The sequence below is a fragment of the Borostomias antarcticus genome (genome assembly GCF_949987555.1).
Source record: "Borostomias antarcticus genome assembly, chromosome: 18".
NCBI classification, from domain to species: Eukaryota; Metazoa; Chordata; class Actinopteri; order Stomiiformes; family Stomiidae; genus Borostomias; species Borostomias antarcticus.
In genome coordinates this window covers 5,318,345-5,343,337 of record NC_140251.1, presented here as the reverse complement: position 1 = coordinate 5,343,337, position 24,993 = coordinate 5,318,345, and the positions used below count along the sequence as shown (strand labels likewise).

The following is a 24,993-nucleotide window of genomic DNA, read 5'->3' as shown; positions in this document are numbered from 1 at the left end:
GAGAGAGAGAGACAGAGCGAGAGAGAGGGTGAGAGATAAAAGAGAGAGAGAGAGAAGAGAGAAAGAGAGAGAGAACGAGAGAGACAGAGCGAGAGAGAGGGTGAGAGATAAAAGAGAGAGAGAGAAGAGAGAGAGAGAGAGAGGCAGCTTAATCAGCTAAAGGCAGCTAAATGACTTGCTCTCCATCTCTGACCAGCAGTCTATGGCCACACTAGCTAGAGCGAAGGGATGGGATTCAGGTGTGAGCCCTCCCACAGGTTGCCCCTCCGTGGGGGGGAGAGAGAGAGAGAGAGAGAGAAAGAGAGAGAGAGAGAGGGAGAAGATAACGGATCTCTCGCTGAGTCCCTCTAGAGCCATCATGATTCCGCTGGCAGTTCTGCTCTGGTACGATGGATCATCAACTGAAGCTCCGAGACAGATAGAGACAGGGGCGTCATGCAACCCAAAAAACCGAGGGGGCACGAGATAGCGAGGCACTGCGCGCGTGAAATTTTAGTGTTTTTCTGTGCATTTTTGCAGTTTAAAATCAGGACACAGCACACTACCAGTTGCCACTCAAGCGGTGTGAAATTAAACTTACCAGTAGCATTCTTTCAAGGACTTTCAAAATAAAAGTAAAGGAAAACAAATCTACTTTTTTTTTTACTCACTTGGCATTGGTCCAAATGATATACTGTATACTGAAGTATGAAGTATATTGAATCTGATATACTGAATAGCCTAATATTTGGAGAAACTGTTCATCAGTTAAGGACAACCTTAATCTAAATGTATGCAAGCAGACCATGAAAACGTGTTTATCTGAGACGAGGCGAGTGGGGGGGGCTTCCAGGTCCAGTGTTAATTTGGAAGAAACCAAATCCACCGGGAAAGAGGGTGTGTGGCTTTTTGAAAGAGGTTATAGTGGCTTTTCGAGGTGGTCTATGACATAATTAAAATAATACATTCAGCTCAGTAGGGAAAATAATCATAGCTCCGCATTGTAAAATGTAATGGTAAACAAACAATAACAGAAATGTAAAAAATAAAATAAAAACAAAAAAAAACAAATCTGAGGGGACTCGTGCCCCCTCAAGTTCTATAGGCATGACGCTTCTGGATAGGGAGATTGTATTCCAGTACCTCAGACGGCTGGATCGGAACACACACACGCAAGCAAGCGCACACGTTCATACACACACGCGCACACACACACACATAAACACAGGAAGTACTACAGGACTCACAGGAAGTTGACACAGCCGGTGCCCGGGGGCGGGGCGATCCAGACGAAGCTGAAGCTGGTGGACGGCTGGTGGCTGACGTGAGACGCCACAACGCTGCACACGAACTGGGTCCCGAACCGACGCTCCGGCATCACTCCTGAGAGAGAGGTGGACAGAGAAAGAGAGTATAAGAGCAAGCCCGTTTTCCTTTCCTATTTTTTTCTTATCAGAGTTGCTTTTCTAACACTCAGGTAGCCTGCATGCATCCGTGTCTGACGCACATACGCGCTGTCCATTAACCCCAAATGAATTCAAACCACTTCTCTCTTTTACGTTATTTATTGTGGTTCTTCAATGCTTTTAAACATAAATCAGTCTTACCGCATGGAGTGGCAGGGAGATGTTTACGACAGATCAATGTTTTCGAAACAATAAACAGATGATTGATGACGGTCTAAAACAGTTTGGCTGCGTGCTGCACCTGAGCACACCACCGGCCCCATTAGCAAACACCAATCTAGAGCAGGTGCTGCAGTCACCTGTTTAAATAGAAGGTGGAGGTGCAGTCAGGGACAGCGCCATACACTCAATATTTCCCCATATTTCCCATATTTCATTTCTTAATTTTTGGCTCAATTAATTCATCATAATCAAGGCAAATAGTATCAATAAATACATATAGTCAACAAACATACATTGGCTCCAGCAGAGAGATAGAGAGAGAGAGAGAGAGAGAGAAGGGAGGAACAAGTTATAGAATGCCACCTGTAATAAAGTAGAGAAGCTTTGGGGAGAATGGATTCATCATGTGGTAGAACAGCAGGCCCTTTAAGCCCGCTGTGTGTGGACCGAAGAGTGGACGATAGATGATGTCCTTCAGACAGATCAGTGAGACTGGACCTCAGTAGTTACAGTACTAGTGTGTGTGGGAGCTACAGTACATGGCCACATGGCACTGTAGGAACTAACTACAGACAGGTGCAACTCCATGATGTATGGGCCCGCTGGCAGGGAGCAGGAAGAAGACGGTAATCAGCGTTGCGCCAGTCGCTCATCTGACCCCCCTCCTCGCACCCGTCCCCCCGCCTCCCTCCCTCCCACACTGTGTGAAATTACATCATATAATGCCCGGCATGTCCAGATGATTCCATGATTCCGTCAGCTGGGTGACATCACGTCTTGCAATCATTCTTTCATTTAAACACAGGTGTGTCACAGAGGGCCCCGGGGGCAGCTTCGCTTGCACTCACAAGGTCGGCCACCTCATTCAGAGCACCCTACCCAGCCATAGCTGGATTAAAGACAAACAGATACGCTTTTATTTCAAAATGATTAGGCGATGAGATTTTGTCTCAACAAATGTTGACTGTGTTCTGATTGCATCTTGCACTGACACTGTGGAAATAAATATATTTATCAGTGTGCATACTGGTCTTGTGTGATGTGTTTGGTCAATATATTCAAGTACAGTACAGAAATTTACTCTGACAATATCTCTGAAAGTCAAACCCAAACTATATCATTAGACATTTTAAGGTAATGTAAAGGGGTTTTCCGGTAATGGCGGCGTGAAGCGGGCGTCATGAGCTAAATCTCAGCAAAACGAAATTACTTTTTGAACCAGTATCCGAGTTTATGTGGTGAGATAGAGCCTAGATGGCATAAAAATAAGAAGGAAAAATAGTTAAACAGTGGCTTGATGTCGAAAAAGCAATTCTCGAAAAAGCAACCCGCGATTACGCACCACTTAACTAGAGCAGCAAGAAAGCGTGTTGAAACTGAAAGCGTGGAGGCATTCAACATGGCTGAGAAAGACGACAGTCCGATTACAATCGCTGCCCTGGACGCCAGGCTTGCTGCTTTAACAGTTACTTTAACGCAGACCATACAGACTTCCATTCGAGACACTATCCTAGGTAATTTTCAAGTCAAGATGGATGAAGCGGTGGCACCGGTGAGGCGCCTGGTGGACAAGGCCGCAGGCGATGTTACTGCTCTGGACATACGACTGACGGCAGATGAGATCAAGGTAGGGGAAAACTTCACTACTGTCAACGAGCTAGCGCCCACAGTGAAAACACTCGAAAAGAAGATGGAGAAAATGGATGAATGTTTGGAATTCTTGGAGGTCTTTTCCAGGTGCTCCAATCTCAGAGTGTTTGGTATACCGGAGGGGACTGATGCCAACGCTGGCCCGGTGGCTTTCATGTCTAAGCTGTTAAAAGACTTGTCTGGGACCGAGGTGTTCGAGAAGAGCACACCAGTTGGAGAGAGCACACCATGTTGGCGCCAGGCTGGAGGATAGACCCAGGGGACCACGCGCCTTCATATTGAAGTTTTTGCGCTACCAGGACATGGTCCGCTTTCTGAAGTGGGCCAAGGGAAGAGACCTACAGCTTGCAGGACGCCGACTGAGGTTTGTCCAGGACCTGATGAAGAGCCAAGCCACAGGACGAGCAGCCTTCAAGGAGGTGAAAGATCTCCTATATGAAGAGAAGGAAAGATTAGTTTCTACCATCCGGAACCGGGGAAACTGTGCGTGGTGTTCGAGGGAAGATCCAACACCTTCGTCTCCCCCGAAGCGGCGATGAACTTCACCAGAGAGAATCTATAGCTCCGGCACCACTGCCGACCCACGGGTGTGACGGATTTCCCGGCCAATCTGGCCTACATTTCTTTCTCATCTCTTCTCCCTTCATGGCCCTCTTCGCACCCTTTTCTTTTTGTTTGGATTGGAATCCGAGGACATTCGGCACATAATTCGGGACAATGTGAGTAGTCAATGAATGAAAACACCCTTCTTTACTTAAAAAAATGAAAAAATGAAAAGTGATTGAGATGCATAGAAGGGTGATTGATGTGTGTAAAAGGGTGCCCGACTTCTGGGAATATAACCAGCATCTGCAAATTGACACGTGTTGTCTATTCTATTTTTTTGTTCTTTGTCTTTATTTATTATAACAGGCAATAGTCTTTGCTACTAACCCACTTTCCCTCAGACACAACCAAGTAGGTTAACGTGTGTAAAAGGTTGTATAGCCCTTGGGAATATAATCATTGGCAAATTGACTTCTTCCGAGATTTATGTTTTTGTTCCAATGAATTTTGTTCAAATTCCCATCATGCTTAACAAATCTTTTTTTGGACAATTGGACAGTGAAATCTCACGGTTTGTGTGGAATAAGAAACCACCAAGGGTAAGGAAGGCTCTCTTACAGCGCCCAAAACAGGCTGGAGGGTTGGGCCTTCCTAACTTTCAATACTACTACTGGGCCTGCAACATCAGAGCCCTGTCCTTTTGGAACTGGTCCAGGGAACCTCGCGGTCGGCCCGCCTGGCTCCTAATTGAGGAGGTCTCATGCACATCCCTGGGTGCCCTGCTGTTCTCCCCTCTCCCTGTACCCCAGAACTACACCCGACAGAATCCCGTGGTGGCGCAGTCGCTGCGGATCTGGACCAAGATCAGACACAGCTTTGGTTGGGGTGAGGGTTCCCTCCTGGCCCCTCCATCTCCAAACCACCACTTTGTCCCATCTGTTAAAAGCACAACATTTCAATTGTGGTCTCGTAATGGGATCAGGAAAATGCAGGATTTGTACCCGGACGGTTTATTTTCTACCTTTATCCAATTGTGTAATACATTTAACTTGCCTTCATCACATTTCTTTGCCTACTTTCAGATCCGGAGTTACATTCAGTCGAAAACAACTACATTTACAAATTTTCCTGATCCGACCCAGTCAGATTTATTATTATCTGTCGAACCCACATCTAGAGGTGCCATATCACTTCTGTACAACCATCTTTCTAAAGAGTTTAAGGTTACTTTGGACCATTTAAAAATAGCTTGGGAAGTGAGATTTGGGTATGAGGCTGACGGAGGATCAATGGAGGGATGCACAAAGGAGCGTTCACACCTCTTCAATATGTGCTAGACACAGCCTCATCCAGTTCAAGATTTTACACAGAGCTCATCTTTCTAAGATTAGAATTTTCAAAAGTATCCCGGTGCAAACCCACTTTGCGACCAATGTGGGGTCCTTCCAGCCACACTGGGTCACATGTTTTGGTCATGCCCAAAGCTGTCACAATTCTGAACCTCGATATTTAAAACTCTGTCAGACTGCTTTGGGCATGTACTAGACCCGGACCCAGCTTTGGCCATCTTCGGAGTGGCGGGGGAGAACAGCCCCCTTAAGGGGTCCAACCTTATTGTTGCTGGATTCACAACTCTACTAGCTCGTGGATATTTAATTGGAAACAGGTCAACCCACCATTCCTACACAATGTGGAGGAGAGAGGTAGTCCAACACCTTGGACTGGAAAAACTTAGATTCACTCTCCGGGGTTCTGAATCCAGTTTTTATAGGACTTGGCAAGCCTTTCTGGACTCTATTGAATGCAAGAATTTATTTAAAAAAATAAAGCAGAATAGTGAAGTTCTGGTAAAAGAATGACTCTTAAAGGAAATGAAATTGTAATTGCCTGGCGCATTGGGAAATGTGTGTGTATTATGTACTGTTCCTGTTTTGTTTTTGTTTTGTTTTTGTGTGTTTGTGTATTCTATTGTCATGTGAACTGTTTCATGTGGGTGTGTGAAATAAATAAATAAATAAACTATGCCGAAAGGCTATTGAAACAAAAAAAAAAAAGAAATGTTAAAAGTGTTTAAGATTGAGCACAGCAGTGTGTAACTGATACAAACAGAATCAAATCATATGAAACGTGTGTGCCATACGGTGACAAAATTAGGTTTTTATAAATTATTCTATAGTTTTGAGGGAAGAGTTTCATTTTCCAAAAGATCTGAGGTGTTCTGCTACTTTGGTGTGTGGTTGTGTGGCTTGTGTGTAGTGTTTTGACAAAATGGGCCCTTTTTTGAAAATCGTGTTTAAGCAATCAGAAAAAACTGTGTGCAAGTGTGTAAGGAAATTGTCATTTTTTATCAACAAGTAAGAGTTTTGCACTTTAGAAGTTTAATAAGCTGTGGGTGTATTTACATTATGAGTGTAAATAGTGTGTGTGTTAGTGTGTTTGTGTGTGTGTGTGTGTGTGGTTGCTTCAGAGAGAGATTAACGATGTGTCAATGGAGCAGCCTATTACTGTGTGTGTTGGGGTGTGAGTGTTTTGGCATGTAAAAACAGACCAAGATGTAATCACCCACTAATGGGAAGACTGTTCTCCACTTGCGTTACTCCATAATGAGCATGCAGTTACAGTTACATGTGCATACACAAACATGCACACACACACACACACACATGCACGTGTTGAGGCTGTTTTACTGTGTGAACCTCATAACCTCACAAGAGAGGGAGAAATCTCAGAACAACTCGTATATTGCATTTACTCTAAATCACATTCCACACACACGTACGCATGCACACAGATGCAAATATTGTGGATATATCCGCAACATCCGCGGGTATCCGCATCCGCGGGTGGGTGAGCCAATAAAAATCAACATTGTAATTAATTTCGGATGGATTGTGGGTGAATTTGTCAGTTATATGCGTATTTAATAACCTTTATTTTTATAGCACTTTTCAAGGCTAACAAAGTCGTCAACAAGCTTGGATTTAGCTTTCTGGGGTATTTTCGCAGGATCTCGGTTAACAAAGTGGTCGAGGGTATTTGAGTGAGCTGCTGGCAGGTCTCACGCTTTCTCGCAGTTGTGGTGCCCCAAGTTTGAGGTGCCAGTTTTGTGGCTGTCGTAGACATACACGGCACTGCAGCCGTTGCAAATGGCAAACCCAGCCTCAGTTTCTTCACCGAAGTTGTTAACAATCACACTGAAGCGCTCCCAAACTGAACTTTTCCCTTCCCTACTAACACAGTACGTAAAACTGACGGGACACATTGGTGTAATTGTGGTAACTTTGCGACGTCACCAGCAGCGGACCTAGCTGACACCTAGCTGACACTTGCCTTTTCAGTCGCAAAATAACCAAAATAGCCGTCCTCAAGTACACTGTAAGGGAACGTAGCCGCCACTGCTGCTTAAATCCGTAACTACGATGTAATTAAATAACGTGACAATGTGGTTAGATCACAGTCCCAATCTGACTTTATTGGAAATGTGTCACAGTGGGTCAGAACATTTGTAAATTACTTAGGTTTTAAAATAAATTTTGAAGTCATACAGTTACAGAATTGTAATAATGAGGAGAAATCCTGCATGTCTGTTTTGTGTGTAATTTCTCATTTACAGTTAATATTAACACTAAAGATTTGCAGTCTAGGCCTAATAAAAAGAATGATAAAAAATATGCCTATGAATAAAGTCCTAATTTTGCAACCTAAATGTGAGCAATGAACGCTGAGCATTGAACGTAGAATGCAAGGCATTGGGCTACTTTCTTAGGTGACATAATTGAAGAACTAGACAAACAAGTTACACACTCTGTGCCAGTAGGTGGCGGTATGCACATTAAAGTTGTTTGCGATCCGCCACTAAACCCAGCGAAGGAGAAGAAGAACGAGAACGGTAAACTTCCGCTCCGTTTGATACAGAAGGAGAAAGACACGCCAGCGACAACACAGATCCTGTAAGTATCTCAATTTCAATGTATACATTAGTATGTATACATACATACTATGTATTTTGGTATCGTCCCAGATAAAACACCAACGTTATGTGCAAGCTACCCTATTGTAATGATTATCTATATGCAGATGCTCTCTTTCCAATGTTAGCTAACTAGCTAGCCAGCTAGCTAACGTGATTAACCTCTTAAGTCTAGCAGGCTCGCGCGAGCTCCTGCACGTTCGTACTGTTTCATCGCTTGGAATAAAATGCGATAATTAGCTTACTCATTGATTTCGCATTAACCCACAACACCGTTAGTATGTGTTTGTTTTTAGGCATTCATTTTTCCGATTTTAACGTTAACAGAATACAAGAAGCCCCAACAACGGAGCTAGGCTAGCTAGCAGGATTTGTTATAGCAGCCATCTTGGCTTTTGGCACGTGGTCCTGTGGAGTGTGCATGTCAGCCAACGAGAGGGTCACCCACCCACTTTCTCTCTCTCTCTCTCTCTCTCCCTCTCTCCCCTCCCATGCTCTCAGTGGCCAACCTCCCAGTTCTTGTTTGAACTGAGCAAGAAGCAGGTGAGCGGGACAGGAAGAGGCGCTAAGACGGGGACAGGCGTGGCCAGGGGCAGTCCTGGGACAGCACCACAGGCTCTGTGAGTCTTGTTCAGTTGAATGCCCTCATGAGTATTAACAGAAGAGCACCATATACATATGCACACATACACTCTAACATGTCGCTCTCTCCTCAGCTCAGCCCAATGGTCTCTGATGGTTCTGTCTGGCCAGCCCTTAGGTGGAGAAACACCTGATCATCAATATAGGCAGGCACACGTAAGTACAAATGCACATACGTTTCCATAGACGGGATAAACAAATGGGAATATTGATATTGAGTTAGCGGTAGACATGTGAGATTCATAAGACGCATCACTGACGCCAGTGACGCCACAATATCAGGGAAATTGAGCAATTGCTTCCCTGTAGTGCAAACTTGCAAGATTCGCTCAGTTATTAACCCTTCTTGCCTTTTTTGTTGTTGGTTTTCTCTCTCCTCCTTCCTCTCTGTGCAGTTCTCCTGTGTGCTGAGCCGCTATCCCATGTATTGCCACTGCTGACAGGGTAGAGCTCAGCCCCATGCAGAAGTGAGTGATGAGGAGAGGTAAGATCATTTTCCCGTTTTTTTTCCCTCCAGTTTTAGGAACCGTCTCAAGAATGTGTTCCCCACTTTTATGCCTTTAAATCAGGGTTGGAGTATTCCAGGTGTGTGGCCATGGCCATGAACACCAGTAGAGGAGGGAACCAAGTGTCTCATTCTCTCTCCACAGTTGTGTGGTTGTAACCCCCCACTAGCTACATATTCATTCAATCTTTATTTAACCTCGTGAATCAATTGAGAGTAAGCTCTTATTTACAATGACGTATAATCACTCTATATTTGAACTTGTACTACAGGTGAGATAATCCTTTTTAATGGTCTCTCTCATTGCTGTGCAAGACTTGGGTGTTCTCCTGCTCTGAGTGCCCATTCTCCTATACCTCCCAGATCTACCTCCACAAGCACATCAAGAGGAGCCATGACAACCTCTGTCTCTGCTGAGGAACACACAGAGCATTATGAAGTAGCCAGTGCCTTGGCGAAGGTGTTTGAGCAGCAGTCATCAATGGATTAACTCCCAAGACACAAGGAAGAGACAGCGCAACACACGCTATGACTCCAGTGACGAAGGTAATATAATAAAGTGCATTCAACAGTCCCAAAAGAGTACTACTTGAGTTGACTAATCTGAGCTAATTTACCTCTACTATATGTTCCAGTGCCCAGGCAGCCGGTCGGCAGAACTCAGACCAGACCAGCTATGCCAGGTGCCAGAGCCGGAAGGCCTGCTCTGACAGTTATCAATGCAGGTATCCATGCATGTTTGTGTTGGTGAAATGTCTATGCATATTTGCACACTTACAGTTAACTCAGGACTGTCTGAAGACTCATGTACTCAGTTCACTAATTCGCTCATCTCACATCTCACTACTCGGCAGTAGATGTTCATCGCCCGGGTCCTTTGAGCCAAGGCGCTGTGAGCCCAGGCCCTTCAGCCCTTCAGACGTCCAGGCACGAGCAGCATGCATCAGCGATTAGCACCCCGGCCAGACCAGGTCAGGGTCTGACATGTCTCATGTCGAGTTGATTCTTCCCCTTATGCCAGAATCACTACGCCGCCAGCACCATAGTTTCCTGCTCATCCCTTTATCCTCTGGTTTTCAGGTAGTTCTCTGATGCCATCGCCTGTGAGAACAACAGCTCCAGCAGTGTTGCCATCAAGCTCTGCAGATGCTGGTATGCTGAATTTTGTGAACTACTTCATGCTGCATGTAGGGATATACTTTGAGCTGAATATCCATTATGGGACCGTACAATTACTTATAGCCACATCTGTGTTTAATATCCAGACTTCCAGAGGATGATGTGTCAGCAGTTCTCCAGCGTCATGCAGAGTCTGAGGGAGATGGCACAGACAATGATGAGGCTGGAGCAGAGACTGTCCGGCGAGTCTGCAGACAGCTATCGGGGAGCAGTACTGGATGACCTGCATCCTGCTAAAACGGAGGAGGAGCTGCTGGTCTTGGAGGAGCAGCTGAAGGACAAGGATCATCAAAGGAAGATGGTGAGTAACTTCAAGGCAGAACTTTGTTCCTTATTTTTGCAGAGAAGTGTTAAGGAAATGTAAAAGTAAATGATTGTCTTTATGTTTTGCAGACACGATATCTGAGTTCCATTGGCGGCAAAGATCTGCCAGATGTGGTCCGGCGGGTGCTGTCAGCCATTGCCATACACAGAGTGTGGTGTGTCTACAGCGTCCATGGGAAGAGGGGGAAGAAGCCTCTGAAGAATATGACCCTCTACAATGTCATATTACGTAAGGGATTGTTCATATTTTCGCAAAATAATACATTGTCTTTGCTTCATGCCATGTGCATTGAAACCATTCCCTTTTTGGTCAAAAGGTGCAGTTATGGCCTGTAAGCCAAGCACCACTGTGACGGAGGTGTCTGCCCAGCTGCAGGAGATGCTGAAACATGCCCCTGCTCGATGCAAAAAGGTATGTGATGTCAGGCAGTTAATTTTCTCGTATCCAGTGACATGGCACGCTTCCAATGAACGTATGCGACTTGCTTTTACAGCCATTTCATTATGTCCTTAGGCATCTGCTCCAGCCCAGCTGACCTCCCCAGCCCCTGACCGCAGCTCCAGCCCTGACCACAGTGGAGTATTCAGATGAGGATGACCTCTTCTGCCCAGACCCTCGATTCAGATGTGGGTGACCCCCAGCCCGTCTCCCTAAACCTGCCTTTCCAGCCTGCCAGGATGGATGCCTTTTTTGTAAATAGTTTTTGTAAATTTTAACCTTTTTTTTGTGGGATACAACGGTCTGTTCCCGGTCTGCCTGCCACAGAATGCGCACTGTTTCATTTTTGTTTTTAGAACTTTTGCAATTGTCAGATAATGGGTTGCTAGCCAGAGCTTGTACATGCTTTTTTTTGCTTTTCTGGCTATGCGTAATGTGACAGACCGTAAACCTCATCCTTGTAAATATGTATACTTTTAATTTGTAATGTACTTTGTGTAATAAAATGTTCTAAACTGTTCAGTCTTATATTGGTTTGTATCATAATGCTTGCTGCTATATCCCCATATAGCATTAATTCGTTTTTGTACTGCAAATGCTAAATATAGCCAGTGGTCAGGGTTTAGTAAGTAAGTGACCATATTTGCACCGTGCGAAAAAGACGTGCAGACCAAGTCATATAAATACCTGTAAATCTAGTGTCAGCCAAGTGAGTTTATTACGGAAGTTCCTGCCCACGTTTTTTGCACGCGGCCGCACCGTATTTTCACCGTGCGAAAAAGACGTGCAGACCAAGTCATATAAATACCTGTTAATCTAGTGTCAGCCAAGTGAGTTTATAACGGAGGTTCCTGCCCACGTGATCACGTGCGTTCTTTGCACGCGGCCGCAACTTCGGAATGACGTGTCGTTCTTACGTAGAGTCTACTAAACGGCAGATCTCGCGTTTCCGTAAATGGCCGCGTAATTTCCGCACGCGGCGCAGACGAATCGTCACCTATAGCGGCCGTATGTCGAACGTTTGCGCAACCTGCGTGTGTTAGTAGGGTTCCTTCCATTTTGCGCCTTAAGAGTAATTTTTACATTAGAAATGTGACCAGTCGAAAGTAGCCTATAATCTTTAAATTGTTAAGTCAAGAAAATGCGCCTACCTGTATATGAAAAGCAAATGAGCACAAACGGCTGGACATAATTTAAATGTTAAAACAATAACTTCATGTTTGGCGGGTTGGGTGCAGGTGCGGATCTCTAAATTTTAGAAGATAATTATGTCGGGTGGGTGGCGGGTGGATGATTGATGAGTACGCGCGGATTCGGGTGAGCTCAAACTCCATCCGCGCATCTCTAATGCACACACACACACATCCACCCACCCACATACACACACACCCACACAGACCACACACACAGACACACACACACTGACGTCCACTCCCTCCCCCCCTCCCCACACACACACACAAACACACAGACACAGACCCACCCACCCACATACACACACACACACACACACACACACACATGCACACACATCGCTGTCACCATGCCATGCAATCACAGGCTGCTAGTAAACTATCGGTCAGGGTTTTGTTTTGTTTTTTTACGGGGAGGAGTGTGGGCGGGGTTTGTGTCTGATCGGGGGTTGGGCGGGAGGGATGTGTCTGATCGGGGGTTGGGTGGGAGGGATGTGGGCGGGGTTTGTGTCTGATCGGGGGTTGGGTGGGAGGGATGTGGGCGGGGTTTGTGTCTGATCGGGGGTTGGGTGGGAGGGATGTGGGCGGGGTTTGTGTCTGATCGGGGGTTGGGTGGGAGGGATGTGGGCGGGGTTTGTGTCTGATTGGGGGTTGGGTGGGAGGGATGTGTCGGGGAGGGGGTTGGGCGGGGTTCTCCTTGTTTGGTTTTGGGTGGGGTTTGTAGGGTGCATGGCGGGGGCCATTTCTTTCAGCCCCATGTGGGGGCTTTGTTTGTTTGTTTGGGTGTTTTTGGGTTTGTTGTTGTTGGTGGGTTCGTGTTGATTGTTGTGACAGGGGCCATTGTCTGTTTTTGTTTGTGTGTTGGTGTAATAAACTTGTTAAGAATCAAAAATCTGTAGCTCTATAAACATACACATAAACGGAGGAGTGATCTATGGATCTCCCTACAAGAAGTACAACCTACTGCATGCAAACCTTAAATCTCCATTGAAAGAACTAGAGTACAAGCCACACGTACTACACCCCATACCTGTACATATAACACCAAGCTGTGGTCCTCCATGAACCAACCGGTGGATACGTGTTCGGGCTACCGTGCGTCTGGGCCACGAGAACCACGAGATCAGTCTCTGTCTGGGAACTAATACATGCCACAGGATAGGCGATACACTCTTTAAAATCGGGGGGGGGGGGGCACATTTGAGAAAGATTGGGGGGGGGGCAAAGAAGTGAGAATGAACAGATGAAAGTGAAATGGAGACAGGGAGAGAGAGAGAGAGAGAGAAAGAGGGAGAGAGAGGGAACACCAGTGAGAGAGAGAGGGGGAGGAAGAAAGCGAGAGAGAGGGAGAGAGAGGGAGCGAGAGGAGAGAGAGAGGGAGAGAGAGGGGATAGAGAGAGGGAGAGAGAGAGAATGAGAGAGAGGGGAGAGATAGGTGAGAGAGAGGGGAGAGCGCGAGGGAGAGAGAGAGAGAGATAGAGAGAGAGGGGAGAGAGAGAGATTAGTTTGGGTATGGTGAAGATGAAAAGGCAGACTGATGCACTCAAGGACACAGCTGTCAGATGTTCTGTTACCCAAAATACGCTCTGGCGTTAAAATGCAAATAAAGAACTCTTCCTTTCTTGTCAGAAGAAAATCATTATGATTCATCCAAGTCCCAAATGTTTCGATTAGGCAACAAGCTGTAGAGCCGGGAAACAAAGACTCAGTCTGTCAAGGGAGATGAAAAACACAGAGAGAGAGAGAGAGAGAGAGAGAGAGAGAAATTGCAGTAGATAGAAAGAGAGGTAGAATCGAATAGTATTGTATTTACATTTCACAAGTTTTTTGTTTATATTTTGTGACGTTTGATTTGGCAATTTTTCCCATGCCTGTAAACGTATGTTTCCCAGTTTTAATTAAATTGAATTGAAATACATAAGTGAGAGAGAGAGAGAGAGAGAGAGAGAAACTGAGAAACAGAGAGAAAACCAAAGATCTGCAAACTGAAAACGATCATCGCTCCCGGTTTGCCTTTGATTATTTTACGAGATGGCGCACTCTGACATGCTACACATGTGACACCTGGTGCTTCAAACACCCCCACATGTTGACAACCTTGAGTCTGCCGTTTCCCGGTCTCTCAATCCATGTCTACCGCACTGTATGTAGCTCTGTTGGCCTTGTTAGTAGTAGCAGTATGGTAGCAGGTACTTTATTGACCCCACAGGGGGAACATTCCTACCATGCATGTCTGTTAGAGCCGGGACACAGAGCAATGTGTGCTGGGGGCCATCCTTAACGGTCACAACTGATTGGAGAACCAGTGAGTGGAGATGTTGTCGGGGGCTTCAAATGCCAGCGCTAATGCATTTAATGTTGCATGTTATATCAGGAGCCTCAATGTAGCCTTTAATTCAGCCAGGGGCCAGAAGAGGACCGTAGGGGATGACGTCCCCCCCCCCCCCCCGAATCCCCCCCACCCGTCCACCTCCCTCTCTCTCCTCCTCTCCACCATCCTCCTTTCGCATGCAGATTGGACACTTATGGGCTGTCAGCTGTGATTAATGGGCAGGGGAATATGACCTGCTCACTCCCACGGTAGCGGAAATATGAACGAGCATGCTAACACGCTCACACGCGCACACACACACACACACACACACATGCACACACTCTCTCTCTCTCACACACACACACACACACGCACACGCTCTCACACACAGACACACACACACACACACACATGCTCTCACAAACTCGCTCACACACACACACACACACACACACACGTGCGCATGCACACCCAGACCAGAGAGAAATGGGCGTGTCTGGGGTTTTGTGGGGGCGGATGCCATCGGTACGGGAGATTGACATCCTCATATGAATCTATGTAGCCGTGGTGATTGTGAACGGTGCAGGGTGTGTCAGCGGGAAGGAAGTGGGAGGTCTTCAGTAGACAAAGGGATCCTCTTAGCGAACGGACAATGGAGCCCCCGTCAATATAGCATCTATTTATCTGTTCCTATTACGCTGCTGGATGTAGTAGTAGCTCTGACTCATCCTTTCTAAACGCCTTTCTCTCTTTCTCTCTCTCTCTCTCTCTCTCTCTCTCTCTCTCTCACTCACTCTTTCTCTCTCTCTCACTCACTCTTTCTCTCTCTCTCTTTCCCTTTGTTCACTCAGTCTCAAGGCCTACCAAGTGTTTAACATCTCTGAGAGAGACAGATTCAAGACAGAGAGAGATGTGTGTGTGTCTGTGTGAAAGAGAGAGAGAGAGAGAGAGAGAGAGAGAGAGAGGAGCTCATTCTCCACATTGGAACAGATGGGTAATAGGTAGCACATCCAGCCTGGCACCCAGCTCCCGGTGAAGTGCCTGCTGGACGGGCATCGGGGCGGTAGAGGAAGAGGCTGGGTGGTGGAGCCTCGGAGAGAGAGAGAGAGAGAGACAGAGAGAGAGAGAGACTAACTGACATCATTCAGACTTTTATAGACATCATTGGACATCTGGCTGGTATCAAAAAGCTATCAGTCCCTCGCGCTGACCCCAGGAGCGACTGTCCTTCAGCTGCTGGGGATCAATGAGCTGTGAAACGGTCCTCCTGTTCAGACCGAGCCGCTACGGAGCGCGTTAAGCACATTTATTGTTTTGGTTTGGTTCAGTTGACTTTTTTTTGTGGTCGTATTTCCATGGTTATTTGGTCTCTGGCGAGAGGAGTTTTGATTGGCAGGGGCTTATTCCTTCCCAAGAGGCACTGGCAACTGACGTAAGCGCCAGTGTTCAGTCACTGAACCCCCTGTCACAACTAGAGGACCAGGGCGGCCCTGTGGAGTTATTTTACCCCCAGGGTGGATTTTCTCCTGGCTTAGACTTGTCACTTAACTGTACAACTGTCACCGCACAAACACACGTGCGCACACACACACGCACACACACACATACTGTTCACAAACAGTACAAATTCATGAACACTACACACTACTACATTCACACACACACACACACACACGCAAGCACACAGAGCATTAAAATGCATCTATGCATGTATGCAGAGTGATTTGCTGGGAGCGTCTAATGGAAGCCGTACCAGGGAGCGTACTCTGCCATGATGATTTGGGACCAGGGGTTTATTTGATTTGGTCTGTAGGGAGCCTGACTATGAATTAATATTGGTCTCTGCATACGATGCACTTTTTAATTAAATATGGCGGAGAGGGTCTCATTTTGAAGGCGGAGATCAGAGTTCATGATGTGCGTCGTTTGTTCCTGTGGGACTGCGTCGGGCTGAGCGGTTAGTCACAGTTCGACCACGACCCCCCCCCCCCCCCGACTCTGACCCGTCCAGACGTCAAAACACAAACGTACTGGACACGCCGCCCCTCAGGATGCGGGAAGTGACTATTACAGGCCCGCCTATCACGCGGCCGCCGGGCCTCAACACCCCTGACGCCGTCGCGATCTCGCCGGGGCCCCCGTTTTAAAACGCGGCGTTATTATCAGAACCAAAACTCCGATCTGTCATAGGCCGGGATAATGCTTCTGTCAAACCGGTGGCGCTGCGCCGAGGACGCCACAAAGAGGAAAACCATAAATGATAACATCAAAAATGGCGGCCTGACAGGTCGACTGGGGGCCTCGGGGGCCTGACAGGCAGACTGGGGGCCTCGGGGGGGCCCCCTGCGGGGAGGGACTGAATGCTACAGTACACTGGGGCCTTTGTGTGGTGAGTGTCCTCTCCCCTGCCCTCCTATCCGCGGACGGGTCAGCTGGGACCCCCACATGGTCACATGGTGACCCAATGCAAGGAGGCCGGCGTTGGCCCAAGGCAGGCATCCATCCCAGCGCCTGCCAGTCACCCCGCCATGGCAACGGCCTGGCATCGCCATGGAGATGGCGGGGAAAGGGGGAGGTTGTTGGCATCCAGCAGGAAACTGTGTGGTGATGTGGAGGGTGGAGGAAGCCAGGGGCAGGGGGGAGGGGGTAACAGACACTGTGGGAAAAAATGGAAGGGGGGCGAAATTTGCCACATGGACGAAGGGGAGTTCAGCTGGCACTAAAGGACACCTGGAGGTACGTACGTGTGTGCGCGCGCGCGTGTGTGTGTGTGTAAGTGAGGGGGAGAGTTAAAGAGATATGGCATTACTGCATGTGCATGTAGATACTGTTAAAAATGCATGTGTTTATATGTATATGCATATCCATTTGTGTGTTTATATGTATATGCATATCCATTTGTGTGTTTATATGTATATGCATATCCATGTGTGTGCATAGCGCCTGTGACTGTGAACGGATTTATTTGTAGATGTATGTAGATAAGCTTGCCGTGGTTGTAAACGTGAGAACTTGGTAACTTGTAAACTTGATATGTGGTTGTAACATGGTTGTAAATATGATAAGGTGGTTATAAATGTGATAATGTGCCTGTAAACATGTTAACGTGGTTGTAAACGTGTTAGCAGACCACTTAGCTCCGTATGTACACATTCACGGAACAACAGCTCTTTCATTAGACTCCATTCAATTACCATTCATCATCCATCATCCTTAAACTCCAAGAGGGCAAAGCCAGACATACACACACACACACACACACACACACACACACACACCCTCAAACTAGCATAGAGGCTGCACACCCTGGGTCACGTGTTGTGGCTATAGCAGTGGTTTTAATCTCAGTCTCAGGGTTCCAGAGATGGTGGAGAGTCTGGAGAGAGAGCTTCCCTGGCCGAAAACGGCTTCCTGGCATACAGACCAGAAAACTAGAATAATACAGGCATAAATGATGAACGAGCTGGGCCCACAGCATCAGAGCACAGCCCCCCCATCGTGATAATGTGTCATAATTGAAACAAATGCTCTGAAATGTATGGCTGTCACGGGTTTGGAAGCCCAGCCGATGTGATCGATGAGTTCCCTGCCTCCTACGGTCCTCCATCCATCTCTGGTCACCCACACACTCACATCATGCATACACATAAACACACACACACAGACCCACACACACACACACACACACACACATGCACAGACATTTTGGGGGGCAGGTGCTCAGTGTAAAATTAGGGCACCTTGCGCGGCGAGATGTTGACGGGGGGGCACACATATGCACACACTCGCACAAACACACGCACGCAGACATGCAAACACACAACCACAAATGCATAAACACACACGCGCGCCGCACGCATGCCCACACACTGAACACAATAAACATACAGATCTTCAGAGCAATGGACCCCATTCCTGAACCCAGTTAAGAAGTTAAGAAGAAGTTGCCAGGACAATTCTGGCATTTCTGAATGGTTTCTTATCTCAGATTTGTTCTTATCTAAGAACAGGATTTAAGAATGCGGAAATGCAGTTGGCCAGATGGGAGTGCGCCCGTTCGCAAGGGCTGAATTTATGAGAAATCCGAGGTGATTGCATTCACATCAATTCTACAGACATCCTAGGCTTGAATAATAATCATAATCATAAATACGAGGATATTTGTATCATTTCCAATTACGTTTCACATTCATGATTCTACAAGGCATCGCAGTGTCCTAAAATAAATAAAAGCACTACACAAACACTGCAAATGGCAGTGAATTAATAAATAAGCACTAAACTCAGTCGCTATACTCAGACTCAGCACAACAGCACCTTATATCCCATAGTTGTCAGAATGGACACTTCTACATTCTGTAAATAAACATGTGAATATCCATAACTACAATATATCATATGGTCCTACATAATATAGATAGGGCATCAAGATCCATAAGTAGCCTACTCATGCATTTAACTAAACTGTACAATTGAATCTGCTCTCAGCACATCCCATCCCTTTCATGTAGGCTATACATTTTGCATTTTGTATTAAAAGTCAATATATACCGTCTTGTTTTCTTTTGTTATTTTGTATTGGTTTATTTCACCTTGCTTAAGCTTAGTGTACACGTTATAAGAGCCAGCGGAGAAACATCTCACTGCTCATTTTACTGGTAGGCTATGTTGTATGTGACGAATAAAACGTTGAATTTGCACGTGACCTTGAACATCAATCATGTCAATTGGGAACTTCTCAACTTTTTCTGCGCTGTCTGGCGATTTTGTGTGCACACGACTCTGTAGTAAAGACCTGCGGGGCGTTTCTGTATGCAAATTAAGGTGTACGAGAACACGCATTCAACTTAAGAAGGGGAGCACAGCTGAGAACACTTTGCCGGTTTAAGAACACATTTCCACCCGTTCATGAATCCGGTGGAGATCTTTCTTAGGGTTGGTCTTACGAAGTTCGTAAGAAGACATTTAAGAAGACACTTAAGAAAATGTTGAGGAATGAGGACATTCTTAAAATGGCCAAATAAGAAACACATTGCTATACCCCTGCACGTTGGTGTGGAAGTTTGCCTTACGTAAAGCCTTCATGATGAGTCGACGTCGCTGGAGAAACACACTGAGGCCCTCTGGAAAACAGAAGCCAGGCCAGGGCCGGACAGCCAGCCCCAAGCCCCAGAATCAGGTCACCAACCTGGGTGGCAAAGTCAACGAGCGCCCCCCGTCCCTATCCCTCTATCCTGGAGCCCCGCAACCCTCCACCTCTCCGTCCATCAGTCTGTCCCGGCAGGCGTAGCCCCGGCGTCGTGGGCGCTCGTGTCGGTGCGGCCGTCCCGTGAGGCGTCGGGGCTAATTTGATTTTTAATTTGACGTGACTCCTTGGCTAATGGTTTGAGCTCTCTGTGAACCAATCGGATTTGACTTGTGCTAATTTTCTGCGGCCGCTCTCTGCGCCCGTCAGACTGCAGGAATAGCAGGCGCTCTCCAAGGCTATGGGGCAGGAGGAGGAGGAGGGGAGATGGGTGACGAGTCACTGGCGAGCCCGAGGAGTGTTTGTGTGTGTGTGTGTGTGTGTATGTGCGTGCGTGTCATTTGTGTGCATGTATGGAAGTTAATGTGTGTTTGTCTTGTCGTGTGTGTGTGTGTGTATGTGTGTGGTAGAGCATACAATATGTATATGTGTGCGTGTGTGTGTGTGTGCGTGTGTGTGTGTGTGGTAGTGCATGTGTGTGTGTGTGTGTCAAGCTGACGCCAGGAGGCGGTGAGATAATCGCAGCGACAGCCTGGGTCTCGTGAGGAGGCCGCGGTATGGAGAAGGTCAGCGAGGCTCATCTCAGCTCCAGACCTTCCCAGCCCTGACCCAGCGCCCTCCTCCTCCAGCCCTGCTCAGAGATGACCTCTGCTCTGCTCACGGAGAACGCCTGTAAAACTGGGCCAGGCGGGCGATAATATCCCACCCTGCTCCTCTCCCAAGATTTTAGAACACAGAGCACCGGGACGCCGCAGCCCCAGAGGACCCCGTGGAGAACCCTGCCAGAGTACTTCCACTGTGTTCTAACATTCTCTTTTTCCTGGAGCACTAAAAATACATGGCCTTCAGAGTGCACCGTGGACACCGTGCACTTTGTCAAAACTAGAGTTTCAAAAACACTCCCACCGGCTTCCAAGGAAACCTACAGACACACTTTATCTACGTCTCTCTAGCACTCTCTCTAGCTCTCTCTCTCTTCTCTCTCTAGCTCTTTCTCTCTCTTTCTCTCTCGCTCTTCTCTCTAGCTCCCCCCCCCCCCCCCTCTCTCTCTCTCTCTGCTGTGTATCAACGGCCTCTCCATGGCGATCGGAGAGGGCAGCCTACGCCTGCTGCTCACTGCCGCATGCTAACTACCAGGCAGGGAGGCAGGCGCTGTACTGTACTCTACGTCTGCTGTGAGTGCCTACAGTACATCTCATCTCACACTGCTTTGAGATCTCTATCACAGGCTAGCCACTCTCATGTACAGTGCATCTCCCTCTCCCCCTCTCTCTCTCCGTCTCTCTCTCTCTCTCTCTCTCTCTCCGTCTCTCTCTCTCTGTTTCTCTCTCTTTGAATGCATTGATATATTACGATGCAGAATTTAGGCAAGGGGTAAAAGTTCACACACAAACACAAACTCACTCACTCACTCACTCTCTCTCTCTCTCTCTCTCACACACACACACACACACACACACATACACACACTAGAGTACAGTACAGTAGCTCTGAGAGTTCTAGAGACGAGGCTGGTTACAGTGTCCTCCAGAAGAACCATGGTACTCCAGAAGAACCAGAGTGAACCTGTAAGAACTCCGTCTTCTGAGGATGTGTGTCCTTGGATGTCCGTGGTGATATAACATTACCCAAGCATTCCCTTCGATTCTCGGAGCACCCAAATGTTGAGCCACCTGTTAGCGGCCCGAGGCATTGTGGGAATCGATGGGAGCCGCATCGGCGGAGGAGAGGGACAGAACATGGCCAATCTGCGCCCGGACCGCCGTGCCAACAATGCAGGCAGATTTACAGCCAGCGAGTTCAGCGCTGACTCCGACACCCAGCACAAGCCATGCCGCAGAGAGCACCAATCATCTTCCGTACAGAGATGCATAACCCCTTCTGACAACTCATCTAGCCTCTAATGAATCCATCACTGGGGGTGGATGGGGGTTGGTGATCAGACTTCAGGCTCTGCTCGTCCTCCTATTTGGGGAGCTTGGGGCTGACGTGAGTAGGCTGGTTAGTCAAATTGCTAGCTCCAAACCTTTTAGCTGGTTTTGATTATCCTAACTGATGTTTTTTCTGTGTGTCCCCACCACGACTAAAGGGCCAACCCCCGCACAGTACAGCTGGTGGGAGGGGGGCGGTTGATGGGAGAAAGAGTCACTTTTTTTGATTGTTTGGCCCCAGAAACCCCCTTCTTTTTTTTTTCTTTCTGTTTTTGGCCCTCAATAAATAGACGTCTGTGCGGAGTAGCAGTAACCCCGTGTCCTCCCGATTTGTCTGCGTCCCATCTGGCCTCACCTGGTTCCCACAGCTAGTTCAGGCTAGCACCTTGCAAGGCAGCTGCCAGCATTGGTGCGTGCAAATGGGTGAATCAGAGGTTAAAAGTGCTTTGGATAAAAGTGTGTGTGTATAAGTGCAGCTCATTTACCATTTAGGGTTAAAGGCTGGTACTGTTCTGAGGATGGATGGATGGATGGGTAGTGTGTTTGAGTTGAGCATCTTAGATGAGGGCATCAGTGTGTCTTTGGGATGGGAATGTGAATGTCTTGATCTGTCAGTGTACTGGTATGTGTGAGTGTGTGTGTGTGTGTGTGTGTGTGTGTGTGTGTGTGTGTGAGAGAGAGAGAGAGAGTGCATGTGAGTGCGTGCGTGCATATGTACATGCATTTGTGTGTGTGTGCTAGGGACATTAAGCGGCACAGTCAGGGAGCTGTCAACCCAGAGTCAGCGAGCAGCTGATCACAGGGATGTGGAGCGTTTGAAGTCTCACAGGGACTGACAGCTCCTATCCCCATGGGAGCCCCCCTCCCCCTGCCTCACCCCTCTCCCTCACCCCTCTCCCTGGCTCGTTCCCTCCACCTCCTCTCCCTCCGTCTCTCCTCCGCTTCTCTGAAGAGTGCGTGGGGAGGAACAGCGCTACAGCAGTGTTGCTACAGCAGTGTTGCTACAGCAGTGTTGGGGGACTTCTACAGCAGTTTTGGGGGCGGCTGGTACAGCAGTGTTGGGGGGATTGCTACAGCAGTGTTGGATACAGCAGTGTTGGGGGGATTGCTACAGCAGTGTTGGGTACAGAAGTGTTGGGGGGACTGCTACAGCAGTGTTGGGAGGACTTCTACAGAAGTGTTGGGGGGACTGCTACAGCAGTGTTGGGAGGACTTCTACAGCAGTGTTGGGTACAGAAGTGTTGGGGGGACTGCTACAGCAGTGTTGGGGGGACTGCTACAGCAGTGTTGGGTACAGCAGTGTCGGGGGGACTGTTATGTATTGATAGCCTATGATTGTCCTTCATAGGACCCTGTCACGCCCCATTTTGATACATGCCTACGTTACTATAACACTCAGTTCTAAAGTGATGCCATGTGTAATTCTACCTTGGTCTCTTGATTATTAGTTGTTATACCGAGTGGTACAAAGGGTTCACAACAAAACTGGCGACGAGTTAGAGCGTTCTCACGTTGTGTTTGTTATTTTCAGTAGAAAAAGAAAGAAAGTCTGAGCTTAAGTTTTTCGCAGGTGATGCACAGCTCGTGCATGTTGTGGCTAGCTAGGCCAGTGGTTCCCAAATTGGGGGTCGCGAGATGGGGATGGGGGGTCCTGAGATGATGAGGTGGGGGGGGGTTGCGAGATCAGAAAAACAATTCAAAATATCCTTTTAACCATGATTGTTACAAAAGGTAAAAATAGTATTTACATTTATAATAATACAGCTACTGCTTTTGTAAAATATTACAATAGATTGTGTTCTTTTGTTGTTGTTGCTGTTATGCCTATTAGTGCATGTGCACGCAAACATTTGCATTCTTAAACCACCACCGGATATAGAGGGGGTTTCTGGCACTGTTATTTTGGGGGTCGCGGGCTGAAAAGTTTGAGGACCCCTGAGCTAGGCAATTCGCCTTATTCACCTGGCAGCCATATTGGTCAGTCTGGGGTGCGGATGCGGAAGTGCCCGTTGACTTCAATGTATAAAGTTCACTGTAAAAACACCACTTCAAGAACCAAAATAGTCGGAGTGAATGCAGCTGACGGCTAACTATGGTTCATTCACCTCCATGTATTTCCAAACGCGAAAACAACGGCAGTGAAAAACAATCAGAGTCTGGTAATGATGAGTTTGTAACCCCGATAGTGTATTCAGCCTGTTATTTTGACTATTTTGGTTCTGAGGTGAATAAGGCAAATAGGGAGGAAAAGTGAAAACATGCGCCCCTAGCGGATTTGTTCCTTTCAATGTAGTAGTTTCAATGTAAACTCCCATAGACCGGATTTTCTAATAATTACTACGAAGCCATTTCGGTGAAGTTACCAAAAGAAAAACTTGTGAGTGTTTTTACATTAATAATCTACCAACTGTGAGAATTTCAAACAATATTTCGCCTTCTTTCAAATTTTCGAAATTGCTCCATTCCTCCAGTTAAAGTGAATGGAATTTAAGAAAAATATGTTCATAATTCGGATTGTGATTGAAAATCAACTATGATCACCAGAATCAATAAAGTTTGTCTCCAAGTATTTGCCGTTTACAGCATTCTACTAACTTTTCGTTGGCGACCAAGATATAATTTTTCAAAAGACGTGTCAATGAGAAATCCCATTCATTCTCTCGGCATTAGGAACGCTACAACTAGGGGGCAATGAGATAACTATGGTGCAGGCTAGCTACCGCACTGTGGATGAAACGGCACTGAAACGGAGAACAGCGCTACTGCGGGGGTAGGAGGAATCTCCCGGGTGGAAAGGAGACAGTCTATGACACTGAAGGGAGGTAAAGAAAATAAAAAGAACAGAGAACTGGCTAACAGTGCAAATAAGCATAACTGGATGAGTGTAATTGCTGAAATAAAAGGCAAACAATTACCATTGCTTGAAAATGGCTGCACCGTTTGGAAATATAGGACTATTTGATGAAAATACAGAACAATGGAGTTCATATCCTGAGAGATTTGGGTATTTTGCACTTGCTAACAAAATTAAAGCAGATGTCTTGGTACCAACATTCTTGAGTGTTATGGGAGGAAAAACAGACAATCTACTGCACTGCCTAGTGCAACCTAACAAACCAGAGACCAAGTCGTATGGTGAAATAGTGGAATTACTAAGAAATCACTACTCTCCCAAGCCACTGATCATCACGCAGAGGTTCAGATTCTATGAAAGGAACCATCTGTTTCACAATTTGTAGCTGTACTGAAACAGTTATCTGAACATTGTGAATTTGGAGCTTCACTAAATGACACCATACGTGACAAATTGGTGTGTGGCCTACGCAGTCAGAGTGCTGGTGTAAGGACTTAGACTGTAGGAAGTGTGGAAAGAAAGGACATATCAAACGTGCACGTAAAAATTAAAAGATCATGCCTCTGTACATCATCAAAGAAAACCATCTTGCTC

The 24,993-nt window shown here is 46.9% G+C and overlaps 1 protein-coding gene across 1 annotated transcript in view; it reads right to left on the bottom strand.

Moving 5' to 3' along the window:
- reln (reelin) overlaps positions 1 to 24,993 on the bottom strand; it is a 169,282-nt gene that overhangs the window by 95,333 nt on the left and 48,956 nt on the right. Inside the window, exon 3 of the mRNA XM_084452891.1 lies at positions 1,227 to 1,362. Within this exon, the coding sequence (XP_084309017.1) occupies positions 1,227 to 1,362 (136 nt within the window). The remainder of the gene's footprint in view (positions 1 to 1,226; positions 1,363 to 24,993) is intronic.